At 35.6% G+C, this 21,581-nt stretch overlaps 1 protein-coding gene across 1 annotated transcript; it reads left to right on the top strand.

Moving 5' to 3' along the window:
* The first annotated feature begins 1,989 nt into the window (after positions 1-1,989).
* GSPT1 (G1 to S phase transition 1) lies at positions 1,990-17,499 on the top strand. Its single transcript, XM_009886581.1, has 14 exons — positions 1,990-2,037; positions 2,456-2,497; positions 3,438-3,665; positions 4,847-4,880; positions 6,137-6,214; positions 8,522-8,702; positions 9,062-9,216; positions 10,662-10,802; positions 11,565-11,658; positions 11,997-12,077; positions 13,797-13,970; positions 14,424-14,513; positions 14,857-15,025; positions 15,757-17,499. Exons 2-14 carry the CDS (start codon positions 2,476-2,478, stop codon positions 15,807-15,809), a joined length of 1,500 nt encoding a protein of 499 aa, XP_009884883.1. The 5' UTR covers positions 1,990-2,037; positions 2,456-2,475; the 3' UTR covers positions 15,810-17,499.
* The last annotated feature ends 4,082 nt before the right edge of the window (positions 17,500-21,581 follow it).

Raw genomic sequence — 21,581 nt, 5'->3', positions numbered from 1 at the left:
ATTTATGTGGCTGTGGTCATAACTGAATATCTGTTGCCCCTTGATTGTGTGGCATTAGTACTGTTCAGGATCTGTACACAAACTGTCTTATTCATTCTCTTGTGTGCTAGATTCATACTAAACATACCAGATGGACCTTTTTAGGTTAACAATTTCCTACCTCCTCTCTGTTGTTGGTGAAGAAATTTCTTTTTCCTGTCTGTATGCCTGCCAGAAAGTAAAAACTGAGTTGTTAGAAATGTTGTTGATTGACCGTGTATTTCTAAGGAATTAAATAACTCTTCGACCACTTTTAGAGCTTCTGTTTCAAGGCAAGTGCATAAATACTGTCATTTAATACATTTTTCATTATGGACAAACATCAGGAGTGAGATGAAAAGCTTGTTGAAATGATCTTGCAATGAAAATGTTTATGGATCCCAACGATAGTGTGTGACATAGCCAACAGTCTTCTGATGTGTTACAAAACGGAGGCTTTAGGTTCATACCTAGATTCTGCGTCACCTGCTTACCGCACTCATCAGTGGGCTGATTTGAGTCTTTTCCAGCTCTCAAATGGGAGTAATATATCATTTCTTACAAGCAATCTCGAGGTATTCTATTCTTATGCTTTTACTTACTGTATTAAATCATTCTCTTAAAGTTTTGTTCCTGTGGTTGGGACCCTGGAGTGCAGGTCCTATATGATACAACACGGGAGCAGAGGAAACCTCGCTCAGCACAGTCTCCTCTCCCGTGTTGCTGCGTCCCCTCAGCTGTTTGCTGCTGGTCACTGGGTGTTGTGCTGTGACCCACATTCACCCTGCCTGCAAGCTTTGTCCTCTGGCCCTCTTCCAGCTTTTGCAGCACTGCTCCAGTTTATAGAAGTCTGCAGCAAATACGCAAACAGTGCGAAAGCAAAGAGGCTTAGAATCAGGTCCTTCTCTGTATGGTTTTGTTCTTTCGAGGGGATTTGTTCCATCTTTAGGTTCCATCATGCATATAGAGCAAGTAATGCTGTAAGATCTGTGTTTTTATAACGGGATTAAAGGAGAACTGGAGTACAGCTAAATAGAGGTATGAATTTGGTATGTGGCTGAAAAAATAAGATGATAAACTTGTTTCAAAGAAATATGAAGTTGAATTTATACTAAGAGACAACTAAATACGTTAAGGTTTTAGGGATAGTTATAGAAGGCCTCTTGATCACATAGAATAATGTTCCGAAACATCAAGTGGTGTAATTGTTAATTGGAACGTATCACTCTCAGTAGGTTTAAAAATCAGTCATACCTCAGCATATAGTTTAGTGGCATGGTTTAGTGCATGAGAAGGTTAAGTGATCTATCCAAAAAACGTATTTGTGGCTTTGATACGCACGTGACTGATGAGATTGTCCTTCAAGTAATGTGAATATATTATGGTGTTTAAGAGGACTGGCAAACTTACCAGGCGTATGAATGAGTTTATCATCTCTTGGCCCTAATAAGTACAGAAGATCTTAAGAACTTACTCTTAACAGTTTGTTTCAATTTTCTACTCAATGCTTATGTGAAACTGAGGCGCAATAGCATTGTAGTTATGCCTGTAAGCTGGAGCTGGCAGAACCTTTTCGTACAGTTGTGACACCACACGTGCGTTGTTTCTTTGGATACAATGAAACTGGGTTGACATTTTTAAACAGCAGTCAGATACTAACACTTAAAATAGCCAGCATGTCCAAAAAGGATGGGCAGGTGAAATACTATGTATAGAAAAATTGCTTCCTTTAAAACTTGCTTTAAGTGTATCTTTCCGTGTGAGGGGAAAAAAATTGTTTTTAGAACTGCTGTATTATTTTCACAGCTTTCAGGCAGTGTTCTTTTAGAAGTATTTGTGCTTGGAGGTTATATTTAGTACGGGGGGCGGGGGGACTGTTTTTTCTTGCAGTAAAGTTGGGAGATTTATGCCTAAGTGTGGAAATTGGTTACATGAGTGTATTTTAAAAGTTGAGCTTGTTTTTTTCTGCAGGTGCCCCTGTAGAGACTTCTCCAGAGGAGCAGACAGCCTCTTGTGAAGGTAATTCTTTTTGTGTTCTGACGGTATGCAACACAGCTCCATTAAACATTATTTTTTTAAAAATTATTGCAAAGAATCTCCTTTTTAAAAATCTCTGTGAGCCTTTTCCAATCTTCTTGCTCTTTATCCTTATACTACTCTTGTAAGGCAGTGTGGTTATCTGTGATTATTTACAATTTTATAGCCAGTCGAGCAAGGCATATAAAGACCAAGCGGTTTATTGAAGGTCATAAAGCTTGCATGAAGCAGGATTTTTAAAATTGAATCTGTGTATTAAATAGCATTGGCAAGTGCCCAGACTTCTGAACTATTCTTTGATTAATTTAGTCACTCTGTTTTTCTTTTTTCTTGATACTGTCATGGTAAATGTGTCCTTAATGATTTCGGTTTTGGGGTTTTTTTTCCATTTTTTCCCTAGGTTCAAATGCTGCTGTTAACATGGAAATTTCAGAATCTGTTGGTAAGATGAGAATTGTTCCATTTCACTATGATAGTGCTCTAAAATACTACTATAGTGCTTTTGCTGAATCATTGCAAACAAAATTTAAGAATACCTTATTGAGCCTTTGCATTTTTGGTCCTTACTAATTTTCATTGTGGTTTTATTACTTAGATTAGGAAAGAGGTAATCGAACACTAGTATTCATTGACAGGTGCAATTGGATTACTTAGACGCTGAAAAAGCATCATTGCTTTATTAAAAAATAATTTAATACTATAAAATAGTCCCATTAATATGGGTGAAATGGTGATTAACAGAAAACATTAAAGTGATCAGTAATATGAGCAATCAGAATGTGGAAACTGTATCACAGAATTTTCAGAGTTGGAAGGGACCTCTAGAGATCATCTAGTCCACCTCCCCTGCTAAAGCAGGATTGCCCAGAGCACATTACTCAGGACTGCATCCAGGCGGGTTTTGAAAATCTCCAGAGAAGGAGACTCCACACCCTCCCTGGGCAGCCTGTGCCAGTGCTCTGTCTCTGTATCTTTGTCCTTTTATTTGTATGGCTTTTGAGAGAACTTAAACCATTATACCTCCCCTTTTCTTTCTAAATGTGTGGTAGCATGTGTCTGTCTTTGGATTCAGACAAGCATGATGGTCTGAGTGCATCTTCAGATTTGTTTTTTCCTTGTAAAATTGTTGCCTTGTTAAAACAGAAGTCTCTTAATCCCTGTGAATCATAGTTTTCTGATGTGAGCACACAAGCTAGCTTGAAAGCTCCTGGTAATAATAACTTCAGAAACAAGTAGCAGTTGCACATTTTTATATAGAAAGACATTAACAGACTGGATAGTTGAAATTTTTTGATTGCATTGTGGGGACAGGGGCTTTTCTCTGTATTCATTGCTTTTAATGCCATTATCTATTTGAATATATCTAATTGGTTAATTTTTAGTGGAAAATGGAGAGACAGAAATGTCCCCGGAAGAGTCATGGGACCACAAAGAAGAAACAAGTGAAGCAGAGCTAGGAGGTGGTCCCACAGGGGATGCAGGACCTTCTGAAGAGAGCGCTCAGGAAATGATGGAAGAGGAGGAGGAAATACCAAAACCGAAATCCGTTGTAGCACCACCAGGTGCTCCTAAAAAAGAGCATGTAAATGTAGTATTCATTGGGCACGTAGGTAAGTTGTAAGTGAATGTGAAGTAATCGGATCTTTGTGTTGTGTATTATCTAGAACTCTGAGGATTAGAAATTAATACTTCTCTTTGTAGGGATGTGCGTGTTCACTGTCTTGAGGTTAATAGGAACATTCATTCTATTCAAGCTGCTCTGGGAAAATTAAAAAACTTAAAGAAGGTCTTTCAGGGGCAGAGTGCCAAGGATAGGGCACTTGTATTCTCTTGGTCAGAACAGTGTCTGTGTTCATGATTTCTCAAGTACCTGCTCTGTTGAGTGCTTAAGTGACATATACGTGTTGATGATCCAAAGAACAAAATTGGAAAGCAGTCTGCCTTTTCCGCTTGTTTTAAATATTTTCAGAGGGCTCTTATCAATTGTTATTAAATTCAGAAATTATTCAAAATATTTAAAATTGTAGAGCTATAAACAATAGATGAACATAATTCAGGGTTAAAAGAAGCATTTCTAGCAAAATGTCCCAATTGAATAGCTTCAACACACTTCAGAAATGTTTTAAAACACTTAAGTGTCAAAAGTACAGAATTACTGAATCATGAGTCACAGAATCACAGAATGGTCAGGGTTGGAAGGGAACTCAGGAGATCATCTAGTCCAGCCCCCCTGCCAGAGCAGGACAGAATCATAGAAAAGTGATAAAAGTTTTACAGTAAATTCTGTATTTTCATTTGTATAGTCTCTTATCACCTTAAAAGTACTGTAACTTAGTCCTCAGGTAAATTCAGAATGGAGTCACACGAAGCAAAGAGGCAGTGGGCAGAGGTACATCCAATATTGAAGAGCAACCTACAGCAGTTAGGGACAAGGGAGAAAGGAAGCAGGGAAAGGGATTTTGCAAGAGCTTCCCACACTCTTAACCCATGCTTTTGCTGGATCACTGCTTGTTGGGTGGGGCTTTTTTTGTTAGGATAATACCAAGTTTATGTGTGTGAAAACAGAATTTTCAAAATTCACTGTAATTGAATTGACAATGAATTATTGTGGAAAAAAGGGAAGCTGAGAGGTGCTTAAAAAAAACTTAGATTACATTTTAAAAAATACATCTTTGGAAATAAATTAGATGACCTTGTTCATAACTTTCTTCTTTTTCTAGGATTTTCTTTTAAACTGTGAATGACTTAACTTTTATTCTGGGTTTTGGTTTTGTTTGGTTTTTTTTTTTAGATGCTGGCAAGTCAACTATTGGAGGACAAATAATGTAAGGAAACTCTTAAATAAATTTTTCAGACTTCCTGTTCGTTTTTGTGAATTAAAAATACATCAAGTAAAATGAGTAATATCTTTTTTTATGGCTTTAATCAGCATAGATTAATATTTTTATAATAAAATTTTACTCTTCCTGTCAATTTAGTTGCTTATTGTCTTTGGGATTTCTTAATTCCAGCAGATTGAATCTTTTCACTGTAAGAGTTTCACTTACTTAATGGAAACAACTGTGCAAAAGCATACATTATTACATTTAAAGAACTGAATCCCTTTCTTAGAACATGACTCTGGTTTTCGTAGTCATTTTAAAATGCTATTTGAAACTGCTTTATACCCTTTGTTAAACTTCATCCTTTTTGTGAAGATTAAAAAAAAATTGAATAGCCTTATTCCTTGGTGCTAACGTTGTCAGGCATAATTTGATTTCAAAGTGTGAAATTATGATAGTTAACCTTTTAAGTGCATATTAGAAACAGTAGCTAAAGACTTCAATATTTTTGTGAGACAAAAGTAAATAAATGAAGCTAGGTCTTATGGTTTGTTTAAAAAAAAAAAGTTAGTAGTACATGAAGAAATAAATGCTGTCCTACTGATGCAAAGTATTTCTATAATTTGAAAATAATATTCTCAGCAGAAGTGGGAGGTCTTTGTCTTGGCATTTTCATCTTGTTTTGTTTTCACCAAACTGGAATGTTGGAATTGTCATGCTACATTTAACCTTGTAGTTCATACTAGAGCAAATTAGCATTTTGTTATCTGATGTGTCTGAGTGTTCCCCTTGCACAAGGAGATGCCTATTCCCAACACTCCTAACAATGTGCTATGTTCTTAAAGCTTTTTGTGGTCTTTCATTTTTGCAGAATATCACTGTGTTGTAAAGAAAAAAAGAAATTGGTGCTTGTACCAACTTTTTCATTAACCCTTTATTTACTGTTACCATTAATCTTGCTTATAAACCAAGTAGATTACTGTTACTAGAAGATCAGGTAGAAATATCTGAGGAGAAAAATGTGAAAATTTTAGTATAATACTGTACACTGCTCACCTACCTATTAATAACTGAAAGATCCCTCTTAAAATATCAGTTTTCTTGTTCTACCTAAAAAAATGAGACCAAAAATTCTGATGCTGTTCACATCAGGCTGTTCCAGTTTTCAAAATAATCTGTAGGGAATGTATAAGTATTTAACTATTTGGAACTATGTTTCTGCTTGTGTAAAATTGTGTGCTATTTTTTTTCCCCCGTAGGTATTTGACAGGAATGGTTGACAAAAGAACACTTGAAAAATATGAAAGAGAAGCTAAAGAAAAAAACAGAGAAACATGGTATGATCGTACTGAGGATAATGGCATGCTTTTGTCTTTGCACTGTGATGAAAATGGGAAACTGTTTTTTAGTCTCTGTCCCTGTAGCACTGGCTTCTTGCTGGAATGGGTTTCAAGTGTGGGGAGAGGAATCTTTTATTTTTCCGGTATTTCTTTAACTAAAACTATACAAAACTGTGATTTTGCGGCCTTTTTTTTTTTTTTTGTGATTTACATTCCAATGCTTTGGTAAAAAGTTGTCTGGTAAAAAGGAATACAAGGCAGAAACTTTTTCTTAAGCAGCTCTTGGAGTTGTTCTATCTGTATGTCTTTCACCTGTAAACAGCAGAGACATATCTAAGGGCCAGGGATCAAAGCTGTCAGTTTGGCAGACATGAGAAGAGAGCAAGTGAATAGTTTTGGCTGTATCATTTATTCATATAAAAATGAGGTGTAAGACAGGGTCCACAGTTCTTAAGTTTCCTCCAGGCAAGAGGATGCTGCTGTTATGTGTGGAGGGGGGGTGGGAGGTGGTGGTCTTGTTTGTTTTGATGTTTGTTGTTGTTGGGTTTTGGTTGGTTGGGTTTTGGGTTTGTGTGTGTATATACAGCACATATAGCAGCCTGATTTCTCCTTCAAACAACTCCTGGAAAATTATTTTCCTTTTGGAAGCTTTCCATTTTTGGCTGTGGGGGAGGAAAATAGGGATTCAAAGGGCTCTGGAAAAGAAGCAGCTAAAGACTTCCTTAGGGGTTGAGCAGCAATGGGGCACTCAAGGGGTGGGCACTGACCTGAACTAATTTTATTACGTGTGAGAGCAGGGGATAGGAAGGGTGACATACGTTCTTTTTATCAAGCAAGCATCATCCCTCCATTGGGAATTGACCATAGTAATAAATATTCCAGGACCTTCCTCAAAAACTCTGGGCAGCATGAAAAGCAGATTTTCTACTTCTCTTTTTAGAGAGGAAATGCCTCCTTGAATGCTATTCTTATTGTTTAAAATATGTCATGATATACAACAGAAAGTATGATGTGCCTCTGTCATTGTCAAAGATCTTGTTAGCTTGCTTTATATGTTGAGAGTCTTGAAATTTGAGCAGCTTTACTTTGTGATTCAGAAAATTCTATACTGTAGTGCAGGGTTGACATTTCAGTCAGAAATGCATCTTTCCCTGAAAAAAACCCTATGTGCAAAAAGGAGGACTTCCCATCCAGCTTGATTCTTGTTAGCTGAGTTAAGCCTGACCTTCGGCCTGGCTGAAATCTTCCAGAAAGACAAGTCATGGTGAAGATTACAACATGTAGGAGCACACATACTGGTACAACCCAAAAGCCATCTAGCATGCTATCTCGACTTCGATGAGTGACAAATAGCTACTGCCTGGGGAAGACTGTGATTATATATCCGTAATTCCCAATGTTTAGTGCTTTCTCTGACTCAGGAACCCCTTGAGCTGGAAAGGACATCTTTGTGTTAAGTAGTCCCTGATGCTCCCTCCCTGATCACTGGTCAGCTGAGTCAGCAGTGTCTCTTCAGACATTATCCAGTCAATACAAAAGGCAAGCCAAAGATCTTTATAAGCTGCTGTTAATGGTGAAAAATATTGGTGTGTTAAGCCAGTTCAATTTAGTTATTACTACTTTTCTTCTCCTTAGTGAGAGTACCAGTTTTTTTCTCTCCTTTCTATTCACCAATTTTCACAAAACCTGAAGGAGCTAAATAATCTTTTTTTTTTAAATTCCAGTTCGTCTGTCTAACTTAAATCTAACTTGTTTGTCAATGGCCCGTTGGATAATTAGGAGGGGACAACAGTTGATATGATCAAAATATCAAGGGGGGGGAAGGTGGTGTCTATTTCATAGCCAACTTCTGTTTAATATGTGCAAGCAAATGAGAACTAATAATAATAGTTCTCATAATATGAATATGTGCATATTTGAACTATATTTTTAGTTAATTATGCTGAGAAAGAGGAATTGTTTTGTATTTGATCCAGAGGTGTTTTTCAAACTGAAGCAAAGCCTAAAGTTAGATCATACCTGGAGAACTTGATAATTGAAAATTGTTTTTTAGAATTGCATCCTTCTAGGTATGTGAAGGAGATCTGGCACTGGGCACTGCAGCTCACTATATATACACAAACCTTTCAATAGAAGGTCACTATTGGTCTTAGAAATGCCTAAGTTCAGTAATGCTGAGGTGGTTAGAATAGCTGAGGAGAAAAAAAAGACATTTTATGATGAACAAATTATCATACATAAATATAATAAAAATTAATAGAAAAATAGAATATTTGGGTTGGTGGTTTGGTTTTTTTTTTTTAGGTACCTTTCATGGGCCTTAGACACAAATCAAGAAGAACGAGACAAAGGTAAAACAGTAGAAGTGGGTCGTGCCTATTTTGAAACTGAGAAGAAGCACTTCACTATTCTAGATGCTCCTGGACATAAGAGCTTTGTTCCAAATATGATTGGTGGGGCTTCTCAAGCTGATCTTGCTGTGCTGGTAAGGACAAATCAGATTCTTTTATTTTGGATATACTGGGGAATTAAGCTTTTGATTTTTATTTTTTTGTTTGCTTGTTTACTCTTTTAGTTAGTTACAGTGGACAAATTTTTTTCAAATATTAAGTCTACCAAGTTGAGTGTTTTTTGGAGTAATGCAGCAGCTTCATGAAATTGTCCACAGGTGATATATGTCAGTGCAGAAACTAATCAGTAATATTGAGGATATAGCAGTGTATTTTGAAAGCTTTTACCAGTTGACTACCCAAAGTTATTTTTGAATAAGGCAGTATTATCCATTGTCAATTGTTCTGTTGAGAGAATTGTAGAACTTTTATTAAAATGTGTATTTTTAATTAGGTTATTTCTGCAAGAAAAGGAGAGTTTGAAACTGGATTTGAGAAAGGCGGACAAACAAGAGAACATGCCATGTTAGCAAAAACAGCAGGTGTAAAACATTTAATAGTTCTTATTAACAAAATGGATGATCCAACTGTAAACTGGAGTAATGAAAGGTGAGTTTAATATTAAAAAAAATATTCGTTAAGCTACTGAAATAAAATAATTCCTAAATAAAGTAATTTTTTGCATCCTGTTTTTGCTGAAAGAATGATGGACTAAAGATAGGTTATCAAAATTGGGGGGAAAACAGAAGCATATTGCCTAGGACAGTGCCTCTTAACTAAGCTTGAAGTTCTGCACTACTTTAAAACATCCACTTTCAACTGTTTGGATCTGTGCAGCCATATTTAACAAATCCATGCATTCTAACATAGCTTAATTGTTGACTATGAAACTTCATATTGAACCTAGAAGGAAGCAACTCTGTTTTCTGTAGTTTAGTTTGCCAGATTCTTGATTGCTTGGCCACATTTCTGCTAAACTCCTAGCTTAAATTTGGTGAGAACACCATTATGCTGTTCACCTTATGTGTCCATCCTGTACTATTTGGAGTTGTTCTTTTATGATAAGCTGAATTGAATAAGCAAATAATATTTTAAAGTAGTTCGGGATTACAGTCTGAGAAGGGGTGAGGGAAGGAATCTTGCGATGATACAGGCCAAGTAAAAATAACTAGAAAGTCAATATGTAATATTTAAATAACTAATGAAAAGGATTAAGTTATTCTTTTCTGCCTTAACACTCAAAAGTTACTAAAGGGTTTTAGTTCTCCTAAGTGTCAAAAGTTAGATCTTTTTATGGTTTCTGTCACGTCTCTCTTCTCATCCTTTCAAGCTGGATGCTAAAAGCGTGACTTAGTCCTTCCATAGAGGTACTTGCGTAATGACTGGATACAGTTTTCTTCTACAGTGTAATAAGAGTTGTCAGAGAACTTGCTGTGCTGTCAAGAATCGTGAAAGTTTTTGTGGAAAGCTATGAGGGACTATGCAACCCTACATCATCAGCCTAGTTTACTAAGAGAACAAGGCATGCCCAATTGTGCTGTCTTGGTCCTGCCCCAACCTTCTGACACTATTGAATTTAACTGAAACTGACTGAGGGGAACAAACGTAATAGAGAGAAATAGAATTAAGTCTTAGGAGATCATGTAGGAGATTGGAGGAGACCAAGCCACCACTAAAGTGAAGCCTGCAGCATGACCTCAGTCGCTGTCTGCTTGGTCTGTCCTGCTATCTTGGCCTGGATCTCTTGCTTAAAAGCAGGCATAGCACGTGCTGCTGCTTACCCAGTAATTGAGGTATATGGAGAAAACTGATGATGCTTTATGGAGCAGAGGAATGAGGGGGAATAGACAATACCAAGTTGTGTAGGAAGATTGGAGAGAAGATGCAAATAGGCCACTAAGCTTTGTTAGATTTGCTTGCTGCTCACAGAATGACTTAACTGATGAAAATTAAATGTCTGTGGGTTTGGGGTTTTTTTGGTTTTTTTTTAAAGCACAGTATTATGTCATGCTGGAATAACTGAAACTTTTCTTGATCTGCTTGTCATTTTATAGATATGAGGAATGTAAAGAGAAACTGGTGCCATTTTTGAAGAAAGTTGGCTTCAATCCCAAAAAGGATATTCATTTCATGCCCTGCTCAGGACTGACTGGAGCAAACCTTAAAGAACAGTCAGAATTCTGTCCTTGGTATATGTATGTATCTTAAATTGAACAACTTGGATGTCTGCTATATTTCAATAAAAGTAAATGCTACAGTGAAGCTAGGAAGAAGTATAGCATGGTATATTGCAGCTGTGTTCTAAAGTGCTTGTGGAAATACGATTGTATGGTAGGGCAACAAGAACACAGCCATGCAGTGAGCCAAATAAAAGCATTTGCTAACTGTGGAAGATGAAAGTTAGCAGGCTCCGTAAATAGTATTAGCAGTATTCTTTGGCTTTGTGAGTTTGAGTACCATACTGGCTCTTGAATTTTCCAGTGATGCTGCAGTTGACATGTTGCTAGAATGAGTAATTGTTTGATGTGAACAGTTTGCTTGAAGCTGTATTATAATCAGTGACAAGCCATGTCTGTCACTGGATGTTATGTTTTCCAATATTGTTCATGGCAGTTAAAACATATTAATGAAAATAATGTTTGGACCTAGCTTATGGTTTTGTATTTCCAAAACACATGTCTAGCAGAACTCTTAAAGGAATAATTAATTTGTGTAAAATATGCCTGTAACGTAACTTAAAAACTATGTGTGGTTCCTGGGTATTAATGTGTTAGCTTGGGTAAAGTGAACACTAATGATGGTATGTTATGATAGATTTAACTGTCTTAGAGGTCACTGTTCTTAATGATGATAGAGTGAAAATCATTCCGTTTGTTGGACTGCATTTATCCATGCTGAGTAATTTTTAAATAGAAGGGTGCTCACAAAATTGAAAAAAATGCCTTCTGCTCTTTTAGAGGCTTACCATTTATTCCATACCTGGATAATTTGCCAAACTTCAACCGTTCAGTTGATGGACCAATCAGGCTGCCAATTGTGGATAAATATAAGGTACAAATTAAAATAATAGGATTGAAAGTATAAATTGTTTTCAGAAAGCAGTAAATGGACTATTTACTGTATTTTTAGAGGGTATCTTTTTTTTTCTTTGATATGCCTACATTTCTAACTGTAGAATAGAGGTGGGGAGGGTAAGTAAACTATTTTGACATTATAGAAGACTCTTAAAATCTGTAATCTTTCATAAGAACAGTTTCCAAAACATTAAGTATAGCAGTGCTAAATAACTTCATAGGGTTAAGTAATCATAGTTAGAGTTAAGTCATAAATACAGCAGACTCTTTAGAAAAATGTTTTCAATTTTTATGTAATAATTTCTTTTTGTGGAGGATATGGGCACTGTGGTCCTTGGGAAGCTGGAGTCGGGCTCTATTTGCAAAGGACAACAGCTTGTGATGATGCCAAACAAGGTATGGTAAGGTGTAGATATTAAAAAATGTTACAACCCTAAAAAAGAGCTTCTTAAAGTTTACTTTAAATCAGAAAAATTTCTGTTGCTCAGTTGAACACAACTAAGCTTTCATGTTTTCTATGGGTGATGTTTCCGGGGGGGTGGGGGGTGGGGAGGGTGTATACCTTACTTCCTTAGCATTCACAACTTGGGTTGTCTCTCCTCGGTAAACTCAATTGCTGGGCTACAAGTCATCATAGTTTATTAGAACTGCGTTTTAATTTGCATTTGTGCAGTTGGCGCAGAAAACCTTTTTCCTGCTGTGGGTTAATATTGCTTAAAACTTTCCTTCTTTTTTCTTTTGCCTTTCCCAAAGGGAAATAGGGAAAAATTTAAAGGGTGCAAACAGTACACAGTGTGTTCCAATGAAAGACTCAAAGTTTGCTTAGTTAAGAATAGATTGTTTGTGCAGGTAGGTAGGTGTTCTGTAATGTAAGATCACTATTTGGAATCTTTGTCCTGCCCTGAAGAAAGTGAAAAATATAGAAATGAAGAATGTGAAAACAGAGCCGGGGAGAGGCAGTGGATGAGAATAGTGCACTCAACTAATGGTGGTGTTTGTATCCATTGGTTTCTTACAAAAAGGGTTTGAAAAATTTGTTCTTATGTATTCATGTCATCTTGATTTGACGCACTTTTTTTCAATTCTGTAGGCTGAGGTAGTTTGCTAGAAAATGTCGCAATAGTCAAATGTACAATAAACCTACAGCTTATTGAAAGTTGCTGTTTCCTATTCAAAATATGTTAATTAGATTGACTTTCATGTCGCCTTTCTCAAGAGCTGCTGAAAGTTGAAACTAAACTTGGACAGTTTGAGATTATGCTTTTTAGCTTTTAAGGTAATTTAAGACAGTAGCTTTTAGTAAAACTGTTTGACACACATCTGACACCCATGTTATTTTGGGTTTGATTAGGATGAATTAATAAACTGTAAATCGCTTTTAAATGTATTCAGTAAATAGCCAGTGCTTTTGATGCAACGCTTTTTTTTTTTTTTTTTTAAATTACTTGGGCAGCTAATGAGGATTGAAGTAAAACTTCAGGAAGTCAGAACAATAGACCTCTTTCTAAAACTACTCCTTTTTTAACTTCTCTGCCTTTCCAATATTTTATTTTCTGTTGGTATCTAGTACTGTGTAAAGATACAAAAATCAGAAAAGAAGTTACAACATACAGGAACATTAGGAAGTACTTTTTTGTGTTTGCTTGGAGAGTGTTCATTAATACACACTTGATATTTTTTATCGTCTTCTCCAGGAAATCTTTTAGAATTTTGGGATTCTAGGGTTTCCTGGATTGTGTTAATATTCAAACTGTTATATTTTGAATGTATTGAGTCTATACAACAATGTGGCTTTTATATTCTTCTTAGATAATATGCATCCATTGTGTCTCTCATATCTTTATAAGTTTTAAATTCATTTCACGTTGAGAAATAGTGGATATTTTTGGAATTTGCTTTCCATTGAATATATACTATAGAATTATATTAAAATACATTTGATTAAATATTAGTAACTCATAATTCAAATATTTTAAGTGTTTTGAAGCTTGCAGAACTGACTATAATGAATTTAAACTGTAATGGAATTGTTTATTGAAATCTTGTTGTATTAAAATGATTTTGTACCAGACTAAAATATTCACAATAGAAAACTGTATTTTTACTTTCTTTAAGCACAATGTGGAAGTTCTTGGAATCCTTTCTGATGATGTAGAAACTGATTCAGTAGCCCCAGGTGAAAATCTAAAGATTAGACTGAAGGGAATTGAAGAGGAGGAGATCCTTCCAGGATTTATTCTCTGTGATCCCAACAACCTGTGTCATTCTGGACGCACGTTTGATGCCCAGGTAGAATAACTAGCATTTAAATGCTATATATATAGATGGGTAAAAAGCATTGAAATATTTTGCTTGTGTTTCACCAAATCTGAACTTCAGTAGTTTGGAAGTTTTGGTTCAGATTTCTTATTCACAATCATATCTCTAAATTGGCAATAACATATATACCTAAAACTCTGACATCATTAATTTGAGTTTTTAAAATATCATTTGTTTTGAATGTAACTTCTCAATGAAGTTTTTAGTTACCTATAATCGTGAAGGCAAGATCTTTTCAGGCCAGTTCTTTAATTTTATACTTTCATATTATAAACAACTTAGTTGCTTAAAATTTGTGTGAAAGAAAATTTATATGTGTGTATTGTTCAACCATATATTTTAATATAGTTCTGTATTTGGTTATTCTCTGCTCTTTTATAATTGAAATAAGGAAAAATGCACTTATTTTTAATTGTTTTACAGATAGTGATAATTGAGCACAAATCCATTATCTGCCCAGGTTATAATGCTGTGCTGCACATCCACACCTGTATTGAAGAAGTTGAGATAACAGTAAGTGTCCTTTTAAGTTGTGATGTGGGTATAGATAATCCACTTGTTGGGGTGAGGAGTTCTGTCATGACATACATCTGCAGAGCAACTAATGCAGCAAAGCTCCAACCTTGAATGGAATCTTTGGTCAGTACTGTAACACAACCAAAAATAGCTGTAGCTGTTAGCATAAGTCTTCTGAAAAGTGTGTTAAGTCATGATTGACTCTTATGCAGTAAATCTTAAGGGGGGGGGGACACACGACGCGTATGTATTTTCAAGTGTTTTCTTTCTTAGACCACTTCCGTTTTGTTCATGAAGAAAATAACCCTTATCTTAGCACTCAAATTTTTTTCTTATACAGGCCTTAATCTGCTTGGTAGACAAAAAAACAGGAGACAAAAGTAAGACACGGCCCCGTTTTGTGAAACAAGATCAAGTGTGCATTGCTCGTTTAAGGACAGCAGGAACTATCTGCCTTGAGACATTCAAAGATTTCCCTCAGATGGGTCGCTTTACCTTAAGAGATGAGGGTAAGACTGCTTGATCAACAGTTACTAACTGCTGCAAAAATACAGTTATTTGAAATAGGAGATCATGCATGGCAATGAGGTGTTAAAACACTGCTATCTAGTGGAAATGACTGTCTGGGTAACAATGGAAAAGTAAATGTAAGCAAATTGTTGTCATTGTGCAGAGTTCTTACTAGTAACAAAAAGTGTTTTATTTTAGAGGAACAATGTACAGAAATGTGCACTGTGAATCAAAAGGTTGAATTTGAAAAATTGACAGCACTGTTTTCTTAATGCATCCTGGAATGTCCACCTACAATAGGAATACCGTAGTTTCTCTATTTAAAGTTAGAAAAGATAAGGGGGGTTGTATGTTGGGCTTTAACTCATGCTCACCCTCGTAAAACTCATAGATTTGGGGGATGTATTTAAAATACATTATCTTTAAAAGCAGTAAACAGATCTGGTAGCATGATTGTGCCTTGTCTTCTCCTTAGATGAGTATAGAGCAGGCTTTCCACAACCCCCATTGTATTCTTTACTGTGAGAATAGCAGTTTTACTATTTTTTAAATTTTATTGTGCTTTTAAAATACACTGGTGCTTTCATTCTACAGTACAACAATTTGTTGTCTGTATTATTTCCAGTACTCTGGAGAGCCTGTATTTTGGGGGAACGTTCTCACATTCTTAAAGACTTATACATTCTTTTCACAATATATGTAACCCTACTGTTTGTCTCCTTGATTTTAGGTAAGACCATTGCAATTGGAAAAGTTCTGAAACTGGTTCCGGAGAAGGACTAAGCATTTTTCTCAATGACCCCCGCACAATACTGTGAGGAGAATCGACTCTGCAAAAGCCTACTTCACACCGCCTTCTTATTTTCTGCCCATTGATAAACTTCTCCCCATATTTTGCAAAGACAAAGTTCACAGCAAAGGTCCACATTATGTCAGCTTTCTCATATTGAGAGCTCTGCTATGCCACTGTTGAATTTTCCCAAAAAGAATTTTTTTTTCTCCCAAATTCTGCTTCCTTGGAAAGATTCGGCAATAGCTTTGTAAGTGATGTGGACATAATTGCCTATAATTATGAAAATCTAAAGGATTTTTAATGTTTAATTTCCCCCAGCATATATATTAAGACCTCTTTTTTCCAGGCAGATCATTCAGAGTGTGCGAGTGTGTGTGCACATGTTACAAAGATGACTACCATGTTAATAAACTATTCAATTTGAAATCTTTTTCGGTATTTGAATTGCTTTTGAATAATGTTTTTTATCCAGATGTAACACAGTTGCATTAGCTTTTTAACTTTCCAGTAACCTAGGTATTTGGTTACTTGGACTTTTCTAAACTCCTCAGCCTCCCCACACACACAGTTTTAAATGAGGCAATTGGGCACTCAACCAAGTTTGTATTAAAATAATTAGGTTTGCCCCTTCCCTTTGTTGAATGCATTCTTAAAATTAAAAAACATTCATGCAAATGTGGCACCTTCATTAGCTTTACATTTGTTAATATCTTCAGCAAATTTAGGTTGACTTATCTTCATTACTAGACACAGTAAGTCAATTTTGAAGGTTAGAACTACATATTGTGTCTTCATAAAAATTCAGCATTATTAAATTCTTAACTGCAGAAAATGCTAACAACCAGTAAATCAGTGAAACTTGCAAAAATAAGAGAATTTGTGGCAATAGTGCCTATTAGTATTTATAAGAGCTGCATTTTGTGGGAGAACTGGGCGAATTAAAAAGTGCCAGTTATATAAGTTACTCAGTTCACCCTGTCTTTAATTTAGAGGGCTGGATAATCCTTGCTGTTTTAAAGATCAGTCTGAACTGAGAGGGAGAAAGACTTATTTAAATCCCTAAGAGTTTGCACATGCTGAAATATGGGAGGGTCAGAATCAAGCACAGTCTGTAAATTTTTGCATATCAAAAAGCAATGTAAGCTTATGAGGACCAGTGAAGTTTTTCTTGAGAAATTAAAGCAAAACTGGTTCAAAATAAAGCTTACTCAGTACAACTTGAAGGAGCTGCATAATACAACCCTGTTTAGCTGCACTTTGAAAACGGACTGTCTACAGTTGCTACCCTGTTTCTAACAATTAGGATGAAGGCTACTGGATTTTTTTCATTTCCCAGAGTATTAGTAGTAAGTATTAAAAGGTATCTTCAGAGCTTCTTCAGAATGTCTTAAGCTAAACGTTTTGACTTGTACAATTGTGGCAAGCCCATCTCCTCCCTCAAAAGCTTACAGTCTAGTGACTGTATCTGAATTCACAGATAACTCAAAACTGAAAGAGATTTACCTTTTTTGGGGTTTTTTTTTGGTTTTGTTTGTTTCTTTGTAACTGTGGAACTCCCATTCATTTCACTTACAGCTACATTGTATGGACAGAAGAAGTTATTGTCCTTCAGTTTCATATGACTACACTTGTAGCTACCGTAATGCATGGAATTTAAATAAATTTTATTATGTCTGCAAATCTCTGGGCTTTTATTTTTTTGGTAAATCAGAGTTTAAAAGTAACTTTTTTTTCCCTACTAAGTGAACAAACCTTAGAGTTCCTTGGATCTTAAACTAATGAAGAAATTAAAAGCCAAGGAAACTTACTATCTTCTTCATATTCTGGATTGACTTATGATTTACACATATCTTGATGGCTTTCTTGAAGTAAGCTCATGGATTTGAAATTTGCAAAGACCATTATTGGAGAATACTTACATTTAGATTCCTAAATTGTTAAATGTTTAAAACTTTTTTTAAAGCATTGAAGTGCATCTCAAGACTACATAATGCTCCAGTAGAATTTTTCCACTTTTGAGCAAACTTAATGAGGGATTCTAAAACTTCATTATTTTGAGGCTTGACTGAGTATTTATTATTAAAATGAAAAATTGTCGGGTGGGTTGAAATACCAGTCTTAGCATTTCCATTATTCATCCCATCTAGTGCATTGGATTACCATTTCCATAAATCCAGTTAATGTCACCTTGTCTGTAAAGGGAGGCTAAATTATTTCTTGTTCATTAACAGAACCTACATTATACAATTAAAGATATTGCTAACCTGTAGGAGGTTTTTATTTGGGTATAAAATACTTGCATTCTGTAACAGACATACTGATTTGAAAATGTAAGGCATAAATCTACATAAATTGGCTGCATTTTGGGTAGAAGAGCTGAAAGTACGTTATACTTTAATAGTCCTCAGACTATACCTCAACTTCGTCATTTCATCTCCATTCTACATTTTATAGTCCCATTTTTACTACTCTTGCGTACAGCTAAATCTAGATGAAAGAAGAAAAAAGATAATGTGGCTTTGTTTGAAATAAATACCATTTGCTGAATCACTGATGTAATAAACTTTTTTAAATGAGCGTTTTGAATACTTCCTTTTGTGAAAACATGGTGTGCTGCTTTGAAGATGGAAAAAAATACAGGAGCTGTGCAACCACAACAGTTGAAAGGAAGGAGAAAAATTAAAAAAAAAAAAAAGGAACTAGAAGTAGGATTGAAGCTACAGGAACCCTAGGAGTACTGCCAGTGTAACTGCTAGTGTGTGATACTGGCAGAGTATTCCTGGGTCCTGGTGTGGATGGAACTCATACCAGCAAAACTGTGAGCATGTTTCTGCAGAAAAGAGGGATGTGGGGGCTTCCCCCCGCCCCAGTGTAACGGCATTTACAGCAGTCTGTATGTGCAGTGTGGTACCAATGAGGATCACATCCGTTATCTCTGATTGTTGGCCAAAGTTTGTAGTGTAGGTATGGCTTAAGTGTATAGCCATGATGTAACTTATAAAACCATAAATTATAACTCTATAAATTAAGACCTTGTATGTCCTTGAACTGAAAGCCTTTGGTATATGTAACAATAATTAAATGTAAAAAAAAAAAAATCTGAATGTGCAACAGTACTAATTATTTTGCAACAGGAAAATAATTACTTTTTTTCTGCAAGTTACAAGAAGTAAAGCACACTAAATGGAGGACTGGGTACACCAATCAGTTGACTAACATTGCCATCAACTACCTACTTGAAACCATTCCAGCTACCTTGGTCATCTTTGCAGACAATCGGGAGCAGATACACAAATATGATGGCACCGGTTTCCTGAGACACTTATTCTGGTACTAAATTGTATTCTTGAACAACAAGCTATTGATGATGGTGTAATAGTGTTGTAAGAAAAACGGCTGCTTTAAGGAGGTCTATCCATGGGGATATTTCCTGGTCCTGAATTTTTATGCCCCTCTGCAAATTTTTTTTCAGTGGCATAAAAGCCCAGCGAAAATTGCTCAGTGAAGAACCTCTGTGTTAGACTACTTATGGCACCAGTCCATATGTTAAAGACTATGTTAATTATGAGAAATGTGGTTTTATAAGTGTTTATTACTGAATATTACATAAGAAAAAAAGATTGTTTCAATGTCCTAAGTATTTGATTCTGTATTACTCTGGCTTTTTGGTTCTTAATGCAGACAGTTTAAATGATGATGTTAAAGCAAATGAAATGTACTCCAGACAAGACTGTTTTCTTCCTGAACTGATACTTAAAGGCTCTTACTTATTCTGCTGTTTTTGTATACCCTACAGAGGATTTGGTAAAGAAAAATATACCAACAAAACTGGAGTTACTACTGAAGATTCTATATTGTGAACCTGTTTATTTCCTTGTGTTTATTTTGACGCACTATAAACGTGACAAAATATTTCTTTTCCTCTGAAGAAATGCTAGAAAGGAGTCTAGTCTTAATATAAAATGGAAATTTAGGCTAACAAATCCAAAATCTGTTGTGTGTATGTATAACTTAAGAATACGTTTCCTTTCATTGCCTTTCCTTCCCAAAAAGTGTCAACTTCCAGCGTAAACTGGATTTTTCTACATCTCCCCTCAGTTACATACACCTGAAAAAGTCCGTGTATTTCTGAACAAGAGTAATAAGAGATATGATAGACTAACTGTTGGATGAAAAAAAGGTACTTGAGACTGTTTCTGTCATCTGTTAAGCCTGTGGAACTGATGATAGGCAAAGGAAGCAAGAAAACTTTGCAGCTTATGTCACAAAGACAGGTGCCTCTGTTCTTCGGAGAAAGTAGTCTTTGAATAAGTGAATAACTTGCACTGTAAGCATCCATCTGTCTGACAGTTAATTAGATTATAGCTGGAGGCTTACACTAGGATTGCAAAGGAACACCATCTAAAGAAAACTAGTGCTTGAGCTCCAGAACTAGCCGGGAGAGTCTCTTCTGAGATCTCTTTTGTAAGGGACTTCTTACTCCTGGTTTAATTTCTGCATATTCTTTTTGCTACTTTTGTTACAAGAAGTACACATCTAGACCTGGGATTTTTACATCTCCCATCAAATAATCTGGGGGAACACAAGCCTGGTACCGGACATTTTGGGATGCACATTAAGGGAATAATCTTAAACCTTAAAGACCTGTTTACAGCTGAAACAATTGCTACTTGTACATCCCTTTTGCTAGGAGAAAGTATAAAATTAGGGATATATAGAAACATCCTCTTAATTAAGTAATGAGGTAGAATGGCTTGCAATTCTGTCATTTAAAATCTTAACATTTAAATAAGTGTGACAAATGGTTTAAGGAAAAATACTTTCATCATCAGACAAAGTTAAATTGAGGGCTACAGCAGAATATGTTTAGTGTACAGCAGTAACCTAATTTCCCTTGTAAGTGTAACTATTAATTTGTGAACTTGCTAAATTAAAAGCACACTCTATATTCACTGCATGCTGTATTAAACTGAAATATTATCCAGAGATTAACTTATTTTTCCAAGGCAGCTCTGTTAGTCACGTCAAACACCTTTCCAGAGAAAATAATCATATTAAGTCAGTTAAATCACATGTAGTAAAATTTAGTCACATCAGACTTAAAATGTTGCAGAAAAATGTACTTGGATGAAACTGATATGTGAAAAAATGGAATTTGAGTCACTAATAGTCTCTTTAGTTTTATCCTATTAATTCTATGCTGACCCAGTACAGTCAGGCTTCAAACATACTGTGCAATCATATCGTATAAGACGCTGTGCAATCATATCGTATAAGACGAGCCTGGCTTATTCGCAGAGATGTCCCAGTCATCTGACTTTTTCTGTTTTGTTTTAACATGTCCCACTAATATGTTGATGTTTTATTAAAACATGGCTGCTCTAAAATCTGCAAAGCCTATGCAGAGATAGAAGCAAGGCTAATACAATGATCAGATTATAAAACACCGCAGCTAGTATCATATGCTTAAGTTCTACTGCCGCTGAAAATATTTTATTGAATCTGCGCTATTTGGCTACTCTGCATGTTCCTCGTCTTCCAGTAATTTCTCTAATCAATACTTCATATGACTACATGGCAACAAAGGATAGCTTCTCTTTCTCAGCCAGTTTCATTTATTTTGTTCGTTTGTACAAACCATACAATAGAAAATTAAAACTTCCATTTTCTGGGATTTTTTTTCACTCTTTAATATCAGTATATGACCATAGAGTTCTTTCCTAAGTCTGGGGATGTCTTGAAGCCATCAACTATTCCACTGT

Source organism: Charadrius vociferus, unplaced genomic scaffold (assembly GCF_000708025.1).
Source record: "Charadrius vociferus isolate BGI_N301 unplaced genomic scaffold, ASM70802v2 scaffold46, whole genome shotgun sequence".
Classification (NCBI taxonomy): Eukaryota; Metazoa; Chordata; class Aves; order Charadriiformes; family Charadriidae; genus Charadrius; species Charadrius vociferus.
The sequence above is the reverse complement of the archived record's forward strand: the minus strand, read 5'-3'. Positions and strand labels throughout refer to the sequence as shown.